This window comes from Mytilus trossulus, chromosome 4 (genome assembly GCF_036588685.1).
Source record: "Mytilus trossulus isolate FHL-02 chromosome 4, PNRI_Mtr1.1.1.hap1, whole genome shotgun sequence".
Taxonomy (NCBI): Eukaryota; Metazoa; Mollusca; class Bivalvia; order Mytilida; family Mytilidae; genus Mytilus; species Mytilus trossulus.
The window spans coordinates 89,526,028-89,551,529 of record NC_086376.1 but is presented as its reverse complement, the minus strand read 5'-3'; the positions used below and the strand labels follow the sequence as shown (position 1 = coordinate 89,551,529).

General features: G+C 31.8%; 2 protein-coding genes and 1 long non-coding RNA gene across 3 annotated transcripts; 1 reads left to right on the top strand and 2 right to left on the bottom strand.

The window, feature by feature from the left end:
• Window positions 1-227: 227 nt before the first annotated feature.
• Window positions 228-2,457, bottom strand: LOC134714288 (uncharacterized). The gene is made up of 4 exons (XM_063575524.1): window positions 2,279-2,457; window positions 1,733-1,936; window positions 789-945; window positions 228-331 (listed from the first exon to the last, which is right to left on the bottom strand). Exons 1-4 carry the CDS (start codon window positions 2,334-2,336, stop codon window positions 322-324), a joined length of 429 nt encoding a protein of 142 aa, XP_063431594.1. The 5' UTR covers window positions 2,337-2,457; the 3' UTR covers window positions 228-321.
• Window positions 2,458-9,366: 6,909 nt separating this feature from the next.
• On the top strand, window positions 9,367-11,801 carry LOC134714287 (uncharacterized). The gene is made up of 4 exons (XM_063575523.1): window positions 9,367-9,455; window positions 10,404-10,604; window positions 10,891-11,019; window positions 11,629-11,801. Exons 2-4 carry the CDS (start codon window positions 10,412-10,414, stop codon window positions 11,634-11,636), a joined length of 330 nt encoding a protein of 109 aa, XP_063431593.1. The 5' UTR covers window positions 9,367-9,455; window positions 10,404-10,411; the 3' UTR covers window positions 11,637-11,801.
• A 1,986-nt stretch (window positions 11,802-13,787) lies between these two features.
• LOC134714286 (uncharacterized) lies at window positions 13,788-17,272 on the bottom strand. The gene is made up of 4 exons (XR_010106532.1): window positions 17,141-17,272; window positions 16,061-16,160; window positions 14,612-14,626; window positions 13,788-14,011 (listed from the first exon to the last, which is right to left on the bottom strand). It is a non-coding gene; the product is annotated as an uncharacterized LOC134714286 (long non-coding RNA).
• Window positions 17,273-25,502: the final 8,230 nt, after the last annotated feature.

The window sequence follows — 25,502 nt, the reverse complement described above, 5'->3', positions numbered from 1 at the left end:
GTTTTTAATTCGTTTTTTGGTGTTTGAGCTAATGATTGCGTCATTGGCACTTTCAAAAAAAACAAATTAAAATTTCAATTATATTTTTTTCATTAGTTTTAGACTGGCCATGTATGCCATGCATGTTCGGAAGAATATATATAATTTAGTTAAATAATCTACTCAAAACTCGTGTATTTAGTTACAAACGAATTTTGGGTACGATGAAAAATTTAAAAAAGTAGATAATAAGTACATAAATTTTATTTGAAAAAGTACAAAAATCTACGGATGGTTGATGTCACGTTATGTTGTTACACACTCATTGTGTCTTCTATTTTCCTAATATCCTGCAAAATAAAAGACATACTTGTCAATTGAAAAGAAAAGGAACTTTTGTAAAATACAAATATTATACATTTTAAGCACTACTTTGTTTTCTTTGTTGTTACTTCATATCTTCCTTAATTTGGTATAAATAATAAATGAAGACGTTAATGAAATGTTTTCTAAAAATATACATTTTGTTGAAACTATAAATATGTCTGTACCTATAATTTACCTACTTTTATTGTTGATTTACATTACATAGATCCTCATCATTTTTATTGTAAATAAGAATATTTCTCAAAAACACGATAATAAAAACCGATTAGTTTGAAAGCTCGAACGGTAAATATGCCGTATCATACAGATTAACTCAGAATAAGACCCTATTCTTAATTAAAAAAAAATAAGTATTTTTTCCCCATTCTGAGATATACGAGAGCTGCTGATAATATTTATTATAATTTGGTGCATAATGGAAACTAAGACTCAATCCTGAACTAGATCTCCATCCTGAATTAGATCTCAATCCTAGATTAGATCTCCTTCCTGAATTAAGTCCCCATCTGTCAAAACGACCTAATCTACTGTCCAAATGACTGCTTCTGTACGAATCATATGTAGCTGCTCTTTTGTGTCCTAAAGAAGTTATTACTTTTGTTATATCTATTCAGCATTAGTACAAATATTAGTTGAGATGATACGATATGTTGGTGCTTTAAGAATACATGTAAATATATAGACCTATCATTGCACCTCATCCAAAAATATCATGTATCAGAATTGTTTTGCATTTGAATCAAAGTAAATTTGGAATAAAGAAACACCGATAGTAACGTGACGTCTATAAAAAGTATCAAAAATGAGAAATTTAGATATGTTGAATGCATCTATTGATTAAAAACACAATAAAAATATGGAAAATTACAAATTTGTTCTAAACAAGCACAATATTAAGTCCATAAAACAAAACATCAGTTATGTGATTTTTACTGTTCTGTAGAATTAAAGCTTTGATGCATTTTTTGTAGTCCTATTTAGAGAAACATTTATCGTTTCGAGGTCGGTTCAAATCAGGTTTTCTATGATTGAATATGTTCAAGATGAAATTTGTAAACACTTCTTGTTAAATAGAATACATCTTTAAAATAAACACAAAATAGATATTTTTCTTAACTAGATCACAAATAAACGTAGACAAAAATCTGTCAAAAAGGTGCAATTTGGGTAGCCTAATGTTCTATAAGGACACTTTTTGAAAGAAATACTCTATATAATACAATCTCATATAAATGCTTTTGTTGGTGAAAATAAGAACGTAGATAATATTGTAAATATGAAACCGTAATAGTAGTTTATATAGAATAACAATGGATATGTATGTGAATCTGTATCTATAACAATTTATAAGGTTTATATTACTTACTTCGATATCCGCCATTTAATCCCCCTGACAGACGACCACCATTCCAACCACTATTCCATCCAATACTAAGCTGTCTACTATTCCATCTACTTCCCAAAACTTTGGATCCCTGTGAATCCCATGATCGTTGAGTATAACTGTTAGCAGTAGCTAAAGTAACCAGCACAGCAAATATAACAACAAAAGCCAGGGTATTCATGGTTTCTGAAAAAAAGAATTAGTTGTATCAACATTATTCTAGTATATGTACTTTGAAAACATCGTTATTTATACACTGATAAATGTATGACTTACGAGTATTTTTACTATTAATGTTTTTTTTTTTAAATGAGCTGCTGTATCTTTATATGACTATGAGAGAGAAAACACTATAAAACACGATATAACAAAACAATGTTTTTGAAATTTAAAGTATGCATCTGCAAAATTATGACATTTATTTATTTGAAACACTAGTAATCTAGGATTATTTTGTCTATACAATGATATGATTGAAAAGCTGAAATGATGAACATTTTCCAAATTGATATAAAAAAATAACTTACTTTTTTTTTGTTTTTCTTGATAGTATTTGACGAATGAGACCAGCTGTGATAAAGATCATTGAGATAGCAATCTGTTTTAATACTTTTTTATCAGGAAAGACTTCTAAATGGGGAAATTTTTAAAACCCAAAACCACACAAGTAAACTACGTAGGTTTACAAACAGTTATATGTTGTAAAGGTTAACAATTTGACCAAGATGTCAATGTCATTGGCTAGTAGATGTTATGTCTTTTGTGTTAAGTTTATTAGCACATCTGTCATATACAAATTACATATCAATCATTATACATTCAGTTTAAATATAATGATTTAGTATAAACATTTAAATTTTGAAGAACTGTATCAAAAATATAGATATTTAACCTAATGTCTATTACCTTTTCCCTGTCTAATATTTCAATAATTTATCAAAAACAATCGAAAGAATACGTTCATATTTATACTTTGGATTTTGTTAAACTGTAATGAAATTGAACACACAATTTCTCTCACCACTTGTACTATTTCTTGCTAATAAGAATGCTCTTAATTATGATATTTGAAACTCATTTGCATTTTTGTGTAATAATTTGCAAAAATTGTAAAGAGGTTGGTAAATGATATTTTTTATGATAACTGGTAATTTACGATTTTCTCTAAAAGAGAGACGAAATATACCAGAGGAACAGTCAAACTCATAAATCGAAAACAAACAGACAACGCCATGACTAAAAATGAAAAGGATAAACAGACAAACAGTAGTTCAAATGACACAACATAGAAAACTAAAGAAAAAACAACACGATCCCCACCAAAAAAATAGGGGTGATATCAGATGCTCCTGGAGGCTAAGCAGATCCTGCTCCACATGTGGCACCCGTCGTGTTGCTTATGAGATAACAAATCCGGTAAAAAGTCTAATTCGGTAGGTCACATTTATGAAAGGGAAGGGGATTGGAGTAACGATATAAGGAACATATCCTATATGATTTATGAAATGGTTATTTCATAACGGTCAACCAACTCGTGATGGCGTCCTTAAAATTTACGAAGAGATGATTTCAACTTCACCATTTGGAACTCTAGTTTTTATAGCCCTCTTGTGAGCAACAAGCCTCTATCAAGGAAATCATGATAGAAAATGCAAGCACGGAAATATCGTATCAATTTGGATAAATACACAGTATGTAGGTGCTGCTGGACTGTTGCTACTTCGAAATGGAAAGTTCACAATTGGAAAGCTGAAATCATCTCTTTTGTCGTAAAGTTTTGTTTTCAATCCACCCTTATTGTCAATTTCTAGATGTACGTTAAGATATTATTAGGTCGACTTAACTGTATCTGTTGTATCCTTTATCTCCAGTTCAATGGGATATCGTTCGACATAGTCACCAAATTTTGAATAAATTAAACCAGTAATGAAACCTTCTATCATTATGGGTAGACTTTACATAGATAAATTCAGCCGTATAAGAAAAGCAAAATGAGAATGTTAAATTAATGTATGCCTTTTTGTGCTTCTTTGTTACATTTGTTGTTTATGTAGAGATATTAAGATGATAACACAATATTGACTGTTGTACCCCTATTTTGACATTTTTACTCTTTGAGTATGTTTGTTTTGTTCATGCATCGTTGACAATTTAATGGAATTTGATGCGACTGTCATATAAGTGAGAGGTTTAGCTAGCTATAAAACCAGGTTCAATCCACCATTTTCTACATTAGAAAATGCCTGTACCAAGTCAGGAATATGACAGTTGTTACCCATTCGTTTGATGTGTTTGGACTTTTGATTTTGCCTTTTGATTTTTGATTTTCCTTTTTGAATTTTCCTCGGAGTTCGGTATTTTTGTGTTTTTACTTTTTAGTGAAAGAACATCATCTATATAGTGGAAAGTAGAGTTAAAGGATATTCCTAACTTCTTATCTTTCTTCCTAAGAAGTTTCTGTATGAAGTCAGCATAATCATAATAAAGAAACAAGTCGGCAAGAAGAGGGGCACAAATTGTTCCCATTCGAATGCCGATAGTTTGTTGAAAAACACGTCATCCGAATATAAAAAATATGTTGTCACTCAAAAAATCAAGTAAATGTGTGTCTTTAATTCGTTTACGAGTCTATGCCAAAATGCAATAAATACTCCAAAATGTGTATATATGGTTAGAAATTTGAATAATTGAAAGAGTCATGATCGTAAATGTTCAAATCCTCTCCTCTGCGTTTAAAAAGCAGAGAACTCGAAAAATAGGAATCAACTGTTTGGAGAAAGTTTTCCTGTCACTGAAAGCCAGACAAACTACTGATATGTACACCAAGACAATTATTAAAACTGTGAATGAACACAACCATGGCATAAACCAGAAGAAAGTAGAACCCCAGCAATTATTTTTTTTTACTTAAGTTTAGTTTATAGTGCTTATAACTATGTTGTCCTTTTACTTCAGTTTTAGTGCTTTCTTTTGTGTCTCATTTTTAGGCTTTATAATCACGTTGATTTTTTACAGAACTGTGTTCTTTCGAGATGTGTATATTACTTGTATGGTTTTATGATGAATTATTCCTTGGGAATATGTTCAATTATGCAAACTAACGCTATCTTTATGATAAAAAAACTTTTTTGAAGAAAAAAAATATGTTTCAGTCTTTTAAATTTACGTCAGTGATAATGGATGTCATACTCATCTCCGAAATATACAAAAGAAACCAGAATCCAAACTCACTCGTGTACAAATAAATACATAAATATGAGCTCTTATCCTACTTGTTAAAAAAAAACCAACAAATCATGATACCAAAAAGAAGATGTGATACTATGCTTCCCACTGCGACAACTCCCAACAAGAGGCCAACTGACACAAAAATGAACAACTATAGGTCACAGCATGTCCAGCAACTATGAGCAAAACTAATATCCCATAGTCAGCTATAAAAGTCATTGAAATGATGATGTAAAACAATTCAAATGAGAAAAATAATGGCCTAATTTATGTACGAAAAATGAACGAAAACCAAAAGGGTAACACATAAGCACATTTGACAGATTATACATAACACACATGCATAATATAATAAAAAAAAGGGGGAAAAAATAAGAAAAGCATAGCTTGATTTAACTGGCACAAAAACCAAAGCTATAACAAATTACTAAAGCAAAAACAAACAATAAACTCTGAGGGCCAGAAAATTTCGGCTGTTAGATAGCGAAGTTTTTTGTCTACATGAGCTACAGGAACAGTGTTTTGAGGAACACCATGTGGAAATAAAATGTGTATACTGTTGTAAAGTTGAGAGGCTCCGTACATGGTTAGGCAGGGAGTTCCACAACTTTGCTGCCTTAAAGCTTAATCTCATTCGTCATCATCCTTACCAATTGTTTAAATAACGTCAAAATGTGGTACACATTTTTAAAAAACAAGTTTTCGGTTATTCAGCGCATCACATTTTTATTGTTATTTTTCCTAGACAGAAAAAAATATGACAGTCATTCTTAAGATCAATTACAAGGAATAAGTAGTCATCTTTTCTCGCAAAATAGTACACCAAACAAACAAACAAAGGACAAAATAAAATTAAACCGAAAACAAATACAATCTACTGATTGTTGTCTGAATAATTTATATGCAAATGAAATATTAAAACGAGTTCATAATTTCGTTTATAAAAAAAATAATGTTTGCTTGACTGTTTTAAATATCCTGTCTGAGGTAACTAAGTAGTAACTTATATTTAGTTGAGCAAATTATTCCGATATGATGTTGTTATCGCATACTATCATTTATCAGACAGAATAGTGGCTACATAACTCCCACTTTTAATCATGATATTGCGACCCTATACACAAACAATTATTCTTAACAAAAATCGCACATAGGTAAACAATAAAAACTGTTCTAAATTCAAGATATGATTTTATTTTTTAGGTTAACCGCAACAAATGTTTTATTGCTCCAGTGATATTAATGGTATAGAAAATGACAAAATACATCAATGGATCAACTGCTATACCACTGTTCCAGGTTAGGGGGAGGGTTGGGATCCCGTTAATATGTTTAACCCCGCCACATTATTTATGTATGTGCCTTTCCCAAGTCTGGATTCTGTAATTCGGTGGTTGTCGTTTGTTTATGTGTTACATATTTGTTTTTCGTTCATTTTTTTACATAAATAAGACCTTTAGTTTTTTCGTATGAATTGTTTTACATTGTCTTATCGGAGCCTTTAATAGCTGACTATATGCGGTATGGGCTTTGCTCATTGTTGCAGGCCGTACGGTGACCTATAATTGTTAATGTTTGTGTCATTTTGGTCTTTTGTGAATAGTTGTCTCATTAGCAATCATACCACATCTTCTTTTTTATATAACTTATTATAAGTATACACTAAATAAAGGTCTTGTGTTAAAATACGTCACCGCAAACTTTCTAAATAGCTATGACCAAAGTGTGTGACGTTTTACACATTTTTGTTTTATGTAACCTTGTATTGATTATTAATTCTTTTCAAAACATATAGACTTTTTTCTATGTTGTGATGTTATGCTATTGTTTCAGAAAAAGAGAGAAGGTTTGGATCCATTAAAACGTTTTATCCCGCTGCAAATGTTTGCACCTGTCCTAAGTCAGGAATCTGATGTACAGTAGTTGTCGTTTGTTTATGTAAAATATACGTGTTTCTCGTTCTGTTTATATAGATTAGACCGTTGGTTTTCCCGATTGAATGGTTTTACACTAGTAATTTTGGGGCCCTTTATAGCTTGTTGTTCGGTGTGAGCCAAGGCTCCGTGTTGAAGGCCGTACTTTAACCTATAATGGTTTACTTTTTAAATTGTTATTTGGATGGAGAGATGTCTCATTGGCACTCACACCACATCTTCCTATATCTATATATTTATTTTATAATATACAACTCGTCTAAACATCAACCCAACAATGTTAGATCTATAAATTTGCTTTCGCAAATTTTTGGTTCTTCCCTCGCCGGGATTCGAACCCATGCTAATGTGATATCGTGACACCAAATCGCCTGCACTGCAGCCGTCCCGCTAGACCACACGACCACCTGGTGTCTCCTTTATTTTATAATATACACTTTTGATATGGCTGTACACGTCACAAAATATTTGTCTTTATTACATGAACATGATATTCCATCAATTACCTAATTTAATTATTGATACATGTTAAAAAGCCACTTGTAAATCTTCATCTTATAGACATTTGTTTTTAAGTGTATTATAATAGCGTGTATATGTGTTGACAGGCCTTATTACACAATGATACAATGACAATAATTTCAATTTTAGTTCATTGCTTTTCTTAATATTATTATTAATTTCTTAATAAAATATTGAATCATATGGCTCAATTTTTGTTGAATTTTATACTATTTTATTGTTTATTGAATTAGTAACAGTTTTGTTTATTTTTATATTATTTATCCATTAACTTTGTTTCATTATAATCATGTATTTTCCAGGTTTCATGATATTTGATCGGTACGTATTTCGAAGTTTTTAAATCGTCATATTAAGTTGAGCATTTGTGATATGTTATAAATGAACTCTTTATTTTTGTTTAATTACCAATGAGGGTATAAATTTGTAAATCAAAATGTATGTTACTTTTCCATGTGTACAGATTTGTATAGTTTAGTCATAGTTTGATTTATTAGACATTTTATCATTCTTCCTTTCTCAATTTTATCTTATTTACTAGTTACGCCCATGAAATATTAACCAATCGCTGAGTAGAATTTATCATAACGTAATATACAAAAAGTCATATTACACGTTACGTGTCTTCTTTCCAAATAAGGTTTTACCAAAAAGTTTTTCACTGCAACTGTCATTTGATTCAAGTTCTTTCTCTATAAAAATCATGTAATTTCTCAAATATTTTTTTTTTGTCTCACTCTTTAATTCAAATCACTTTAAGTCATGAATTTTGTTAATGTTCCTCGAATGTTCGTGTATTTAGTATCAGCCATATTACATTTCATTTCATTAAACTATTTATACAATCATTTTCTATTTATCGATGGTTTAAAGTGAGACAACTTTTACAAAACCACAAAATCTGTGCCTTTATGAAATAGTCTTAAACATGTGGTGACACGCTGTTCATTCAGTGCACCACATTTTAACTGTTATTTTTTTTATAGACAAACAAAATAGCGCAGTTTTTCTTTATTCTTTTTCATATTTAAAAAAACCGCATATCAATACATGATTTAAAAGGTTTTAGTCACAGATTGATTTTGTGACCAGCACTAAACGTCATTCTTTAAAATAATAGCAATTTGACACTATCAGTGGCAGGCGCTATGAAACCAGCGTGGGTTTACTACGAAGGCGTTGCAAGAATAAACGAAATTTAAGTAAAAACTTGAAATCTTGCAACTTAATCTTCAGTCTTGTATTTTATTCACAATATTTATCTTGTTTAAGCGCAATGAGCATTGAGTTTGACTGTCCCTTTGGTGTCTTTCGTCCCTCTTTTGAGTCTTTCAGTTCGTAAAATAATTGTTTAACTGTAGAAAAATAAACAAAAAGAGATTGGATACGTACACTATTCTCATTTTTGATAAAACATTTAGATAAAATATATATATATATTCAATTACAGGGTACACACTCTAACTGGTCTACACAAATATAAGTTTGGCTTGCTTTTTGGGGGATCTAAGAAATCATGTATGTAAACGCAAATAATTTCTATACGATTTTGTTATGCATGTTTTCATTTAGCAAATACAGAATAGTAGCTGCATGATTCCCAATTATAATCATAGTATCATTGCGACCTTATCCACACAACAAATATACAATAAGTCTTAAGACAAATCGCGCATAAATAAACATATATAACTGTCCTTAATTAAGATATGATTTTATTATTTATGTTAACCGCAACAATTGTTTTATTGCCCCAGTGACATGTATGTTATAAAGAATGACAAAATACATGAATGGAAATAACTTATGAATAGTATACACAAAAATATGTATTGTGGGAAAATACGTCATAGCAAACTTTCTTAATAGCTATGACAAAATATGTGACGTTTGACACATTTTCATATTTCTTTCATTTCCTCATAAACTTTATCATAAAGTACTATATATATTGAAATAATTTCACAAGATTAAATCAAACTTTCTTTCTACAAGTCTCAACACGTCAAGTCAGATCCAAGGTAAATGTCTATCCATCAGTTGAAACCTGTAGTCAATATTGAATTATTTTAAGTTTAAACATGTCAATTAAGGTATTAGACATGTTTGAATGTCAATGTTGGTGTTAAATCTTAAAATCTACTTGCTCAAGTGTAGATATCCTTTGATAAATGAAGAACTAAATTTCATTTCATATTAAAAAAAATATTTATGTAAGCATGGGTCAATAACTTCCAATTTCTTACTATTTTCAGCAGTAAAATATGTGTTGCTATGAAACTTGTTTATCTTATTAATAACAACAAAGTTTAAAATAAAGTATTCAGTGACCAAATATTGAGGTTTTTTTTTGCATCATTTTATTCAAAAATTTCATTTAATTCATGATTTAAGATGAATATCACTCTCTGTATAATTCTTAGGTGGACTGTAACTAAATTTTCTATAGCATAACATTTCGCATCATATCAAAATATTTTCCAATCGTCATACAATTTACTGAAAGACCAATTTTTAGTTTGTGACCGTTACTAATAGATTATCCTTAACTTATGTAAACAGTCTTTCTGACATCGTACTCATACTTCTTTTAAACTGAGTTTTATTTTACGTAGTGTGTTTCTTCATTCGACATTATCTATAGGTATAGTGGAAGAGTTGAGATCTCACAAAACATGTTTAACCTCGCTGCATTTTTGCGCCTGTCCCACATCAGGAGCCTCTGGCCTTTGTTAGTCTTGTATGTTGTTTTTTTTAAATTTAGTTCAGTGTGACCGTCCATTTTTATTGAACTAGTACACTATTTTATTTAGAGGCCATCTGACGACCATCTCTGGGTGCGGAATTTTCTCGCTGCGTTGAAGACCGACCGGTGAGCTTCAGCTATCGTCTGCTCTTTGGTCGGGTTGTTGTCTCTATAAGACATTCCCTATTTCCTTCTCAATTCTAATTTATACTTTCTTTTATAGATACAATAATGAATACCCAAGCATTGGTTGTCGCCCTTGTTGTTATGGTTACAGTGGCATCTGGATTCGATTACCGTAGCTATAATAATTACAATAACTACCCATCAACATACGGTAACGCATGGGACATACTTGGTTCAGTAGATGGACGTCTTGGAGGAAGATGGAACTCCGGACATGGACTTAATCAGAGGAGATACAGTAAGTGGCCTTCTGTCTTAGAGACTTCGAACATGTTACTATATCACATATTCACAAAATATAGAAAGTATGATAAAATAAGAACCTTTTTTTCTGTTATATGTTAAATATAGAAATTCCAAATACACAATATTTATTTTTGTTACTTTTTATTCCTTTTTTTCCATTAAACTTGCAATTATTCTCATCATATCTTTGTTATTTCATAACATATGAAGTCAGTTATAGGCTTAAAAACATATCATAATTAGGACTTCTTTTTCACATAAAACATTGACTATTCCAGGACGTGCAGCATTAGGATACAACACACATAACAGTTACCATAGTAACGGCTGGGGGAGAACAAACCAGAGATTGGGCAGATTAGGAGGATCATGGAGACGTCATAACTCTGGATATAACACATGGAATGGTAAGTTATAGTATTATACTAAGGGGTTTCGCTAGCTAAAAAACGCTATCTATAAAAGCAGGTTAAATCAATCGTTTTCTACATGAGGGAATACTTGTCTAATTCAGCAATATGACAGTTGTATTCCATTCGTTTGATCGGTTTGAGATTTCGATTTCGACATTTGTTGTGGGACTTTCTATTTTGAACTTTCCTTAGATTTTTTTGGTTTAATTTTTGTAAATAAAAGTAAGAAGATGTAGTATGATTGCCAATGAGACAACTCTATATAATATCATTATATTCTTCATTTTAAATTTCATTGTAAAGAAACAGCTCATACTGATGTAGAAGAAGTATTCTTCTTTCCAATAAATAGCCAAAAAACTACATTTTAACAATTTTGTAAAACTGTTACATTTTAGGGCAAAACGGGGTCTTACTGAACTTGTAAGGTTAAAGCCTGGTTTTAATCTGTCACTTACCTCCTACAAGTACATGGACTTACAAATACAACTGAAATTCAGCTGTTCAGACAAACTAATTATTAAACTGACGTACAATGTACATTTGTATATCATTCTAAGTATATTTATTACTTTTACTCATTTTATACTTTTTTCTTTCCAGGCTATTAAAGATCAGGAGAAATAAATGGACGAAATTATTGACAATTAAATCCAGAATAGTGCACTTTTAGCGTTGGTCTACCTTATACATGTGTTTTTTATTTATATATCGTATGACTATTTGTATTAATTTTGTAAAACAAAATATAAGATAAAATAAAAATATAAAATAATGTTATCTCCAGTTTACTGCATAGAACATATAAGCGGGATATGTTGTTCCGACTATTCTTTTTTGTCGAGATATTGTGTTTATATTAAACTAACAATTGTCTATTGTCGGAGTCAGGTATTGAACTTTTCGGACTTTAACGTTGGGTTGCTTTGTTAACGTTTACACTTACGTTTTTTTTTTATTAAAATGGTTTCACAAAGAAAATTGTATGACTATTCTGACTATTTTTTTGTCGAGATAATGTGTTTATATTAAACTAACAATTGTCTATTGTCGGAGTCAGGTATTGAACTTTTCGGACTTTAACGTTGGGTTGCTTTGTTAACGTTTACACTTACGTTTTTTTTTTTTATTAAAATGGTTTCACAAAGAAAATTGTATGACTATTCTGACTATTTTTTTGTCGAGATAATGTGTTTATATTAAACTAACAATTGTCTATTGTCGGAGTCAGGTATTGAACTTTTCGGACTTTAACGTTGGGTTGCTTTGTTAACGTTTACACTTACGTTTTTTTTTTATTAAAATGGTTTCACAAAGAAAATTGTATGACTATTCTGACTATTTTTTTTGTCGAGATAATGTGTTTATATTAAACTAACAATTGTCTATTGTCGGAGTCAGGTATTGACCTTTTCGGACTTTAGTCGTTGGGTTGATGTCGTTGACGTTTACACAAGTTTGCGTTTATTTTTGGAATTGTTCTAAGAAAATTTTGAAATCAGCATGTTTCATTTTTGATATAGAATATTAACATTTATAATCTGAACATCATTAAAATATTTGCCGATGGACATTAAGCAAACACAATCAATCCATCATGATCTGAAAGAAACATTCTTATAAAATGTATGTTGTTAGTAATATAGTATTCCACCTTCTTTTGAAATGCTCTTTCGAACATGAAAACAATATGTATGAATTTCATGCGTCTGTTGATCTTTTCTATTTTAACTTCACCATGCTCATAGTTGTCAAACCAGAAATTGAAAGCAAATGATGAATAAGACCGAACATTTAAATCGTGAAGAGCTGTGGGAGTAAAATGGCCATAAAACCATAACAACTGAATAGATAGGGAAAAAAGGGGATTTATTGCTCGATTTGCGCTATGCTGATTGTTGAAGGATGTTCGTTGGGTGATGTATAGTTGTTAATGCCTGTGTCTCCCGATTAATGTTGTCTCATTGGCCAGCATATCACATCTGTTATCTTTATATTAACTTATAAATCAGACAACACCACGTTAAACTTGAACAAACATATCATATCACGAAGACAAGACAAAAACACAAAAAACAAATAACAGCGTACCACAAGAGTGCCCAAGGAATAGAAATATGGTTCCATTTAATTTTCTTTCGACCGGCGCCATAGCAGGTCATCCGATTTTTTACATAAAAAAAATGCCTGAACCGAGTCAGGAAAATGACAGGTGTATCCATTCGTTTGATGTGTTCGAGCTTTTGATTTTGCCATTTGATTAGGGAAGTTTCGTTTTGAATTTTCCTCGGAGTTCAGTATTTTTGTGATTTTACTTTTTGTTTGTGTAGGATGTATAACTTAACAGCCACATCAAGTCAGAATGTGAACGTTAAATCGGAAGCCTTGTATAGAGAGTGTCTCGCTTTCTGTATTGTACGAACCCTTTCAGTAGCCCTTTTTACAAAAAAAAGTGTAAAATTGATCGTAAGTCTAAAATATTCATTAACAATTCAACTAAATATCTTTATCGTAAGATTAAGTTTTCATTAAAGATTTTTGCGAAAAGGGCTACCAAACTCTTTGAAGGATCGGTAGGTACACATGAACCCATCGCAGGGTTAAGCAGCAGTCCCTTCCAAATTTACCAGAGGCATGTGCTGTAGAGGTCAAGAAGAAATTGTAAAAGCAAACAAAAATTACCTCGATATCCTGTTAACCTCGAAACAAGTTTTGTACTAAATGGGACATGAAGTCGGAATGGAAGATAAAAACAAATACATTTTTAGTGATGCAATTTATTACAGATATTAAAGTATAACATATATAAGAGGTCAGTATGCTGCATTCCATAAGTCGTAAGTCTTCACATAAATAGTTTATCCATGGTATCCGCCTCCCCATCCTCCTCTTCTGAATCCACCTCCCCAACCTCCTCGTCGTCCGAATCCACCTCCAAAACCTCCTCTAAATCCACCTCCCCATCCACCTCTGCCACCCCAAAATGCTGCAAAAAAAAATCAAAACTTATAAACAACGTATAATATCCACACGTTTGACATAAAAAATGTTTGCAATAAATTGCGGATGCTGAAAAATCACATAAGACGCAGTCCTTGATTACTTGCCTCTTTTGTATGTCTTATCAACTTTTTATACATTGTGACTACGATGATGTTTGTCTTAGTTCATGCTTCGTCTTCTTATTTACATTATCAACAGAACAAGACCCTAGTGAGGCTAGTCAAACGCGTAAACAACATGTACTTTCATAGTCGGTAATCGTAATTCTCGTTAGGGAAGCTATTGTCTACTGGTCTCTGATGGAGAGTTGCCAATTGTATCGTTGGCAATCAAATCCTTTTTCTATTTTCTAAATTTTAAGATCATCAAAATTTATCTTTTTCAACAATTTATGAAGAAAAAGTGTGATAACTTGTTCCAAATACATCAAACTTTTTATTTATTTTTCATAATATCTTCAATATCTTATTTGTAGTTAACTATATTAATACACATCCGGGTCATTCATTGTTTAACTTTATTTGAGACTAAAAGAAAGTTTTTCCTATAGGCGATAAGTGAACGTATTACATGGTATACTTACCGTTCCTCTTGTAACCTGTAAATAAAGACATACAACAATATTAATAGTTGATAAAATAAATAAACTTAAAATGTTTGACTGAGCACTCATAATCATTAGTTCATTACATAAGACATATCATTTAGCCTAACACATAATGAAAGTATGGCGACCAATAAATTATAATGATACTCTATTGCAATTGTGATTTATAGCATTTATTAATAGAATATTATAATAACGTTTGCATCTTGCATGGCAATCACACAATGCGTTACAATTGAGAACATAGTTGAATCATTGAATTTAGTATCAAGGTATTTGATCATTCAAAACATTTTGATTCACACGTCACAAGTCATTATCTCATAAACAAGAACTGCATTTAAGAAATATAATTTATATACTCAGAAGCAAAATTAAACTGAAAATGGCGGAATCTATAGATATAGGAAAATGTGGTGTGAGTGCCAATGAGACAACTCTCCATCCAAATAACATTTAAAAAAGTAAACCATTATAGGTTAAAGTACGGCCTTCAACTATGTTTACTTTTCTAATACCCACCATCGTTTTCAACACTTGTGTGCGGCAAAACACTATGCGAAGATGTATTGTCCTATCTATATACAACATTAATAAAATTGAGAATGGAAATGGGGAATGTGTTAAAGAGACAACAACCCGACCATAGAGAAGACAACTGCAGAAGGTCACCAACAGGTCTTCAATGCAGTGAGAAATTCCCACACCCGGAGGCGTCCTTCAGCTGGCCCATACAAAAATATATAAACTAGTTCAGTGATAATGAACGCCATACTAAACTTTAAATGACACAAGAAACTAAAATAAAAAATAATACAAGACTAACAAAGGCCAGAGGCTCCTGACTTGGGACAGGCGCAAAAGATTAGTCTGTTCCCGTCCGTTATTGAAATTCTTGTAAATTTTTGTATATTCCGAAGGCATATTGAGTGTTTTACGGAGGGGACCAACATAATACAATTTTTACTTGAAGAAAGATCGATCGCAATTGATCTAAGCGTATTACTAAATTCGAAGAAAGATTGATTCAAATAGGATTGATTTTTAGCCACACCTCTGGATTTTCTGATTGAAGATCGATATTTCCGTTTACATTGGAACACAGATTGATCTTTTAAGATCGATATAAGGAAGCATCTATCTTTTACTAGTGTAAAAAACTGGGACTAAAATTGAAAACTATTCCATTTTGTTATTTTTTGTTATCATTTTAATTGAGTTTATGTTCCTCCATGTTATGTATAGTTTTATATTTAATGTCAATTACAGAAATCAGAAAGTCTCCTTACGTAAACAAGTAAACAACCATACTTTTATTACGTAACGGATTTAGTGCATAATCTTATAGTTAATGACGAGTTTGTAATTGGAAGAACTATGAAAAAAGAGATCTTAATGAATAAAAACATATGTTGTATAACTTACGTCCACTTTCTTCCATTGCACTAACACTAAAACTAGCCAGAACAACCATCAGGAGGACACAGATAGCAAATAATTTCATTCTGGTCGGTTTATAATTATTCTGCAAAAAGCATTCAAAATATAAATATATATATCTTAACAGAAAATATTGAATAGTGTGAAAGATTCCGGCCGGTGATGGGTGTTGGGGTGGGGAGGAGAGAGAGAGGCTAGATAGTATACAAAATCATGAATAACTTCAACAACCACCGGGCCACAAAAAAATAATTGAAATAATTACAAATTTGGACATTGATATATATATTTTTTTGTGGCCGGTGGTTGTTGAAGTTATTCATGATTTTGTATACTATCTAGCCTCTCTCTCCCCTCCCCACCCCAACACCCATCACCGCCCGGAATCTTTCACACTATTCAATATTTTCTGTTAAGATATAGTTCAAACATAAATTGCACAGTATTAACATGTATTTATATAAAAAAGTAATTTCTAGCGAACTTGCGAAAAAGTTGGTTAATCAATGTACAAAATGTATACTATCATATGTATTATGACTTTATTCAAATTTAATTTTGTTTTCCTTAAAATACGGGAAATCAATTCTACTCTAATACGACTATTAATTTGTGCAAACTATTTTTACACAGTCATGTTTAAATTTGAAATGATAATTTATATAAGTTGCATTTAACATGTTTAAATTTTTTTTACAATAATATTTGTAAATATAAAGTTTACATTGCCTAGTCTACTATATTTTTACCAGTGAAACTTTATTTTCTCTCATGAAACGCTCATTACTATCTCTTAAAACCTCGGTGTTAAATGTAGGAAACAAATATTGAATATCGGCTTCAATAATTGTAAGACTCTCATATATTTAGGATATAAGCAAAACGTTTTATGGAATTCGCCACTTTTTCTGCACTAAGAAAAAATATGAATATGTATACTAGTTAGCATTTACCAATGTTTCACATCGTTAGCATTTAATAATGTAATAAATGTAATAATATGTACACTTATTTATATTAACACTGTTAAAACACATTGAAAAAAGTAAATATTTTTAAAGTTACCTTAAATGTTATAAAGTCTAAGGTGTCCTTTTGCTGAACTATACAAGGAATTGCCAGAGATGTCTGATATATATACCAATATGACTAACCACTCAGATTTAGATTTATTTACCCCATTAAGTACGACTTAGGTTATTTTTTTGTATTTACAGTAATTAATTAGCCATGTACATGCCACCCTTACCTTTTCTGACATATTGTTTAACACGTTTTACAGCGCCAATACATAGAATGCGCATCAATTTCCGTAGTTCATGTAAAGAACAATTGCTTGTAATTTGATATTGTACATGTTTGTAAATTCTTCTCGTTAATTGTGTGGTCATTGTGTGGTCATTTATGTACAAAAAGGACATGTTTGGTTTTGCAAGTAGCCTTATCATAAATCATGTAATTTATGAAAACAATGCAAGTCACCCGAAAAAAGCTGTACACATTTTTATTCTTATCATTAATTTTCTTAAGTTTTAAAGAACCAAAAATTCACGAGCCACTGCCAAATGACCTCTTTTTTCGTGATTCGTGACTTATCTTGTAAACAGATAACATATTTTAAAAGAAAACAAATGCCATAAACAGTAATATTTGTCCATAACATCGTCCGTCTCAGAAATAATGAAACTCATTTCTTTTCGCTCTATTTCAACCCAAAATAGAAGAGTTAAAAAACAAGATGGGCTTACACAGCACCGTTAATTTTTTTTCATTCAAAAGTGAGGCGGATATGCAGACTTTTGTTCAATGGGATTTTACTCCTTTTTTTAGTTGAGCGAGTTAATAGCCAGTAATGCTCTTTTTATAAGAAGGGGGCGTTGACAGACCTTTATTTAGCGGGATTTTACCCTATTTCATAATTGAAGCTATTTGGTAAAGAAGATTGTGCGACTTTTAAGACAGTGGGGCGTGTTGATGAAAATGTTCGGCGATTTGGCAGTAAGGCGAAGTTTCATGAATCCATCATGCAAAGTGGAATGTACATGATTGTATTTGTGATTATTAAGTAATTTGTAATTAGTTTTCGATGGTGTTATTTATTACTGTTTTTGTTCTGCTGGGGCATTTTTCGTTTTTTGTTTCGGTGACCAAACATGATCGTATTGTAATAGTTTTGTACGATGTTTGCATTAGATTTGTGACCAAATACATTTTTCCTGTCAAGGGCATAACAAATGTGTACACTTGATTCGACTTTTCCTGTGTATTTTCGCCCAGAACTTCATCTTTAAGGCCATACTGTGACTTATAGTTGTTAATTTCTGTGTCATACTTTTCTCTTGTGGAGAGTTGTCTCATTGGCAATAAAACGACATCTTCTTTTTTATATTCAATTATAAATACACGAAAAATAAAGTGACCATAATTCATGGATATTTTTCTATTTTCAAAAAGAAATTCATCTACCAACAACGAATATGTTCATAAGAAAATAGGATTGGATATCGAAGAATGAAAATAAAAATAGTTGAGTGATGTTCTCCTTCGTTTTTAGGCGTAATTATTTTGCAAGAAAATTAACACAGCACTTAGTTAAAATTAGACTTGCTACAATTCCCTTTCTTTTATTTCTTTCTCACTATTTTATATGTTGACTGATAACTGCCCGTCTTCTGATTGCCCTGCACAGTTCAAGTGTTCAAGTGTTCTCTTACCTTCCAAATACGACACAGTTTTTTCTATTGACAAACTTTTACAATTTTATCGTTTCTAGATAGGAATCATACACACTTTAGTTTGTTAGTTTTCTCATATGATTTTTTTTACATTGTCATTTCGGGGCCTTTTATAGTCGACTATGCGGTATGGGTTTTGCTCTTTGTTGAAGGCCGTACGATGACCTATAGATAATAATTGCTGTGTCATTTTAGTCTTTAGTGGAGAGTTGTATCATTGGCAATCATACCACATCTAATTTTTTTTTGTATGTTTAAGTTGTAAAAGTGTTTTATGGAGGGACGGAAAAAAGACTCCTATAAATTGGCAGGAACTTTTTTGACAAATCAGTCCTAAATAAATACCCATGCTAAGTGGCCCTTAGTAGAAATAGATAATTATTTGTTATTGGTAATATCGGAAACAATATTTATATAATGTTTATAAAGGTTCATTCTCATTTATCCAACTTTTTAAAATTATAGGTAGTAAAAGTAAAATAAAAAGTTGGACAGATGAGATCAAAGGTAATCTAGAACAAAGGGGTTTTCAATTAGAGTTTGGGTTGAATGACAGGTGAAAAATAAGACTGAAAATTATACCCGGATCAGATTTTCTGTAGTATTATTTAGCATAGCATGTTAAAATGTGCAACTGACATTTAGTAAATGCGATAGAAATCATTTGGAAGTATTTTTTTAAAGTTTTTTAATCGTTAATTAAAATGTGAATTGGATAGAAAAATATCAGCTGCACTTTTATTCATGAAGAGATTTGTCAATGAGATGGAGCTTTTTTTGTGTAATAGATCCTCTTCGTTCATTTTTTTTCTGTTTTTTTTTAACCAATTGCAAGTGATCCAAATGGGACAAAATATAAGCTGTCTCTGCTGCGTTTCGAGCTGCTGATTCAAAGTCCATGAAGATTCTTCTCCAATGAGTGCATGCATTGTGTTAAGCTGCTTAAAAAGTAATGGACTAGAGTAAAAAGTTCCATCTGCAATTAAAGTATTGGCTTGGCTAAGGTGTCGAAGGTTTTCTGAAGTACAACAAGCTGGTGTCTTCATCCCAATTCCCTGGACCGGAACTGTATCAACTGTATTAACTGCATTATTATTTCAATTTCATAGAGTGTTGGTAGTGGGTCTAGGCAGAAGCATGCTTTCTCTGTTAAGTGTACAGGAATAGCTTGGCTCTGATATCTGCATGTAATGACGTGTGGTTGTGGTCTCTTGGAAATCTGATAACTAGATTATCTGTGGTAATACGGTGCCAGGACAGTCCATTTCTGCACATTGCCAGTATACACGTTCTGCATCTCTATCCTGTTTCTGGTCTTAACACAATATATGTAGCATACAACTGATACTGGTAGTGACCTCTGGCATGATAAATTATTTGTACTATTACTTGTGCTTTTTCCATTTGTGTAATGAAATTCGGTCTGTAGTTTTTTTTAAAGGACGGCTTTCCTAAAGGAAATTGCGCCCATATGTTCCTATCTTAAGAATGTACTTAATGTTGTTTTTTTTTGTATGACTTTGGTTATGAGTTTTATAAGGACCTAGTGTATCGATTATTTGTGTTTATTTTGATCAGATGTTATTATTTGCTTCTTAGTTTTAAGACTTAAATTTTGATGAAACATTTATTTATTATTTATAATATACTAAATTGTATTTAAAATAAAATTAAACAAGTTTACTGTTGCCTATTTTATATATTTGTTTTAAATAATATAAAAAATAAGGAACAGATTAACTGTCAAATTTTAGAAAGACACCTTATTATTATTAAACAAACTCCCAATAATTAACAAAAATAAAAAGTTGGCTAAATGAGAATACCTTATTTTAAAAAGTTGGATAAATGAGAAGACACCCATTTATAAAATCTAAATAATCAATATTTAATTTTGAATAGTTTTGTGCTCATAGGGATTTATTACCTTGACAATTTAAAAAACATATATTTGCTCCTGTTGAGGTACTGTTTCGTAAAGGCAAATAACGCGGATTATATCCTAACATATGTCTTAACTGGAAACATATTATATAAGATGCAGATCAATATATTTCGTTTACAGGCTGTTAGTCTTAAAATTTCTTTAAGCGTTAGAAGAATAGAGGGATAGCTTTAGTTATAAACAAATTTACACCCGCTTAACAATTAAAGATCAACTATTACAACTCACTATTAAAAAACAAATGACCATTACAATAAGCCTGAAAATCAGTTTAGGTTATAATTTAAAAGTAACCTTCATTTTATATTTAAAAGCGCATTCCATTTGTATTTGCAAACTTTCCGAAAATCACTGGAATCGATCGCATTTGCAAATAATACATCAGATTCAGACAGATATAAGGCAGCAACCATTTGATTTTCGTGGGGGGCTATGGATTTTTTTCTGTACAAACTTTTTTTTTTTGCCTTCGGCGAAGAACAATCTTTTTTTTAGCGACAAACCGAAAACATTTTTTTTCTTTCAATTTCATGCATATAGTGGCAGCTGAGGGTGATACAAACAATTTTTTTTTCTCAGGGTCCCAAACAAATTATTCTTTTCACCAAAAACTGGAAGCAAAATTTGTTTTCCAAATGGTTGCTGCCTAAGGAGATAATCAATTCTATAACTATCCTGTAAAACTGGGTTAGTGAGTTCGGAACCCACACGAGTTAATCAATTCTATAACTATTCTGTAAAACTGTGTTAGTGAGTTCGGAATCCACACATGTTAATCAATTCTATAAATATTCTGTAAAACTGTGTTAGTGAGTTCGGAACCCACACGTGTTGATCAATTCTATAACTATCCTGTAAAACTGTGTTACTGAGTCCAGAACCCACACGAGTATATCAATTCTATAACTATCCTGTAAAACTGTGTTAGTGAGTTTGGAACCCACAAGAGTTAATCGATTCTATAACTATACTGTAAAACTGTGTTAGTGAGTTCGGAACCCACACGAGTTAATCAATTCTATAACTATCCTGTAAAACTGTGTAAGTGAGTTCGAAACCCACACGTGTTAATCAATTTTATAACTTTCCCGTAAAAGTGTGTAAATCAGTTCGGAACCCACACGTGTTAATCAATTCTAAAACTATTCCATAAAACTGTGTAAGTGAGTTCGGAACCCACACCTGTAATCAATTCTATAAATATTCTGTAAAAATGTGTTAGTGAGTTCGGAACCCACACGTGTTAATCAATTCTATGACACTCCCGTAAAACTGTGTTAGTGAGTTCGGAACCCACACGTGTTAATCTTCTATGACACTCCCGTAAAACTGTGTTAGCGGGTTCGGAACCCACACGTGTTAATCAATTCTATAACTATTCCGTAAAGCTGTGTAAGTGAGTTCGGAACCCACACGTGTTGATCAATTCTATAACTATCCCGTAAAACTGTGTTAGTGAGTTCGGAACTCACACGTGTTAATCAATTCTATGACACTCCCGTAAAACTGTGTTAGTATGTTTGGAACCCACACGTGTTAATCAATTCTATAACTATCCCGTAAAACTATGTTAGTGAGTTCGGAACCCACACGTGTTAATCAATTCTATAACTATCCCGTAAAACTGTGTTAGTGAGTTCGGAACCTACACGTGTTAATCAATTCTATAGCTATCCCGTACGATTGTGTTAGTGAGTTAGGAACCCACACGAGTTAATCAATTCTATAACTATCCTGTAAAACTATGTTAGTGAGGTCGAAACCCACACGATTTTTGATCAATTCTATAACTATCCTGTAAAACTGTGTTAGTGAGTTCGGAACCCACACGTGTCAGGTGTGTTTAATTCTACCACTATGAGTATCCGTTTTCATGCAGAAATCGGTAGTTCTTTTCTAGATTTTCGATTTCAGCCCCCAATATTAATCTATATGCCATTATATTAACAATAGTTCTGAAAGTAGCGTTAAACACCATGCGACCTTCATATGAATCGTTGACGTCATGTGTGGTAAAAATACCTTGCCATGTCCTATCATCAAGTTGGCATATATGTTAGATACAAAGCACAGTAATAGTGGCCATAATTTACATAAACGACATCAGGAATCTAGGTAAACGGGTCAACGAGTTGTGCAGTCTTACTGAGCAGTTCCGATTTGATTGTTTAATAACTATTACATAAACTTCGTATAAACCACAGTTTTATAACATTAAATATTATATATCTAAAACAAATAAAAATATTTGTGATTTGACCAAATGTTGACGCGTTTGGGGGCATTTTCGGAAGGATAATATATGTCTAGGCTTTCATTGACTTATACAATCAGATAACATACAATAATGCCGGATTTTATTATTATATGTTCATGTTTAACGTGAAATTCCTCCTGATAATTCGAAAAGTATATTGTTAAAGCAGGCCGCTCTTGCTTGTCGTTAGGTTGCCGTCTCTTTTATGCATATATATATATATATACATCTGTTTGTTTGTATGAGAGACAACACCACTTAACATTGACCTCCCGCTAATAATAGAAATCTGTTTAATCTTTAATGCAATATCTGGATTGTCTTCCATTGAGGTCAACAGATTATAATTTATGATAAGGAATGCTATATTACGGTCAGTCGTTTACATTTTAAAGACAATGCCAATGAAAAATCCATGTGTTCTTCTCGTTTTTGCATTTATCATCATTCAAGGTATATATATGTATAAGTTATGATGGACATTGTTTACCCCTACAACTGACATACATATTTCTCATGTATGTCTTCACATCCAGTGTTTTCAGGGTGAATTCCCACGGTGAATTACAAAATATACCCATATGTAACATACAATTAAATATACAACATAACTAAATAACTTAGGACAATAGTTCCAGTGGGTCTTGAATTTAAACAAAATAGGTAATGAGGTCATGAGGTCATGAGCCTATCTAGGCTTGGTATTTGTCTTATTTCATAATTGTGCAATGCACATAATCTGTACATAACTTTGTAGACAAGTATGTGACACGTTAATAAAAAAAAAGGGGGCGAAAGATACCAAAGGGACAGTCAAACTCATAAATCTAAAACAAACTGACAATGCCATTGCTAAAAATGAAAAAGACAAACAGACAGACAATCGTACACATGACACAACATAGAAAACTAAAGAATAAACAACACGAACCCCACTTAAAACTAGGGGTGATCTCAGGTGCTCCGGAAGGGTAAGCAGATCCTGCTCCACATGTGGCACCCGTCGTGTTGCTTATGAGATAACAAATCCGGTAAATAGTCTAATTCGGTAGGTCACATTCATGAAAGGGGAGGGGATTGTAGTTACGACGTTAAGAACATATTCGATAGCATTTGTAAATTATCATTATTATTATTTCATATAATTTTCAACAATTTCATATAATTCTATTCTGCTATTCTAAGATTAATAATAGTGCAGTGCAAGTGCATGGTGGACACTCTTCTGTAAAAATTCGATTTTTCTAATAGATTGGATTTGAGCAGGCATTCATATTATCCCGCAAAACTTTCTACAGATATTCTTCCGAATGCGTAGACACATTTTTTTTGTACGTGCGGATAATTTACTTAGATATATATATAAATATATATTTCTAACGACAAAACATTTTCATATTATTAATTTATAAGACGTATTCATTGAATAAATGAATTTATAACATGCAAAAGGAATTGTATTTTATGCACGATAATGTCCGCGCTTTTATATACCGGTTACCAGTCAAAAACGAAAATGAAGATATTAAAAATCTCTGCGGCTACAAAACGGTCATCTCATAAATCGGAAATAAACCGTGACAATGACCGTTGGGCCAGGTGAACTAAAAAAAAATACAGACAAACACTTGTACACAAAACACAACACACAACACAACACAGAAAACTAAAGGATAGGTAACACAGAACAACAGTGTTCATGTTACCTGGTTCTTAAATCTATAATACCGGTATTGCTAATTCCGAATCTCCGGGCACCAGTACTCGCGATCGCTTACATCCAATTAAGTTTATTTTAATATTTTCAGTATTTCATAAGGTGTTGCTTAAATATGCAACGAATCTCGATTCATTAGAACGTAAGCGAAAGAACCGACGTTTTAAAAAGAAAAATGACGTTGTTGTCATGTTTTTTTGTAAATTTTGATAGGTGAGCCACAGTGCCAGCATGGATGGAAACCACATGACACGTCATGTTACCTAGTTGTATCCACAAACAAAACTTGGTCAGATGCACTGGTACATACGTAAATCATTTCCAAACGAAGGTCAGGGGGTCTCTCCGGGCACTTCTGCTTTCTCCACCAATATGAACTCACCGCCACGAAATAGCACGAAAGTGTTGAAAGTAGCTCTTAATAACAGTCAATCAATCATCCATACCGGTATACTTATGGCCTCTAAATCTATTCATTTAGTCTCACACAGTCAATGTATGACATCAGTATACAGAGATACAAATGATAACTATTTACAGTATATACAAAACAAGAGAGAGAGGTTTCAAAATTACTAAGCCAGCTGGAGGACAAACGCACGTGACTATATTTTTTTTATATAAACGAACAAGCTGAAGTTGACATTTTACAGAAATCTTTGGGATTAAATTTGGGATTAAATTTGGGATTAAACATTTTTTGGATTAAACAGAAAAAAACATCCTTCCTGTTTTCAATTTTTCGTACATGGCTTAAAGCCTTATCGGATAAA

Bases quoted from the DNA above. Each gene is read 5' to 3' on its own strand.
- LOC134714288 (XM_063575524.1), bottom strand. From the start codon at position 2,336: ATGATCTTTATCACAGCTGGTCTCATTCGTCAAATACTATCAAGAAAA. The intron at 1,937-2,278 runs AGTAAGTTATTT...TCTTTTTTTCAG, and splicing joins ATCAAGAAAAACAAAAAAAA to AAACCATGAATACCCTGGCT. The intron at 946-1,732 runs GTAAGTAATATA...TAACTTCTTTAG, and splicing joins ATTAAATGGCGGATATCGAA to GACACAAAAGAGCAGCTACA.
- LOC134714287 (XM_063575523.1), top strand. From the start codon at position 10,412: ATGAATACCCAAGCATTGGTTGTCGCCCTTGTTGTTATGGTTACAGTG. The intron at 10,605-10,890 runs GTAAGTGGCCTT...TGACTATTCCAG, and splicing joins ACTTAATCAGAGGAGATACA to GACGTGCAGCATTAGGATAC.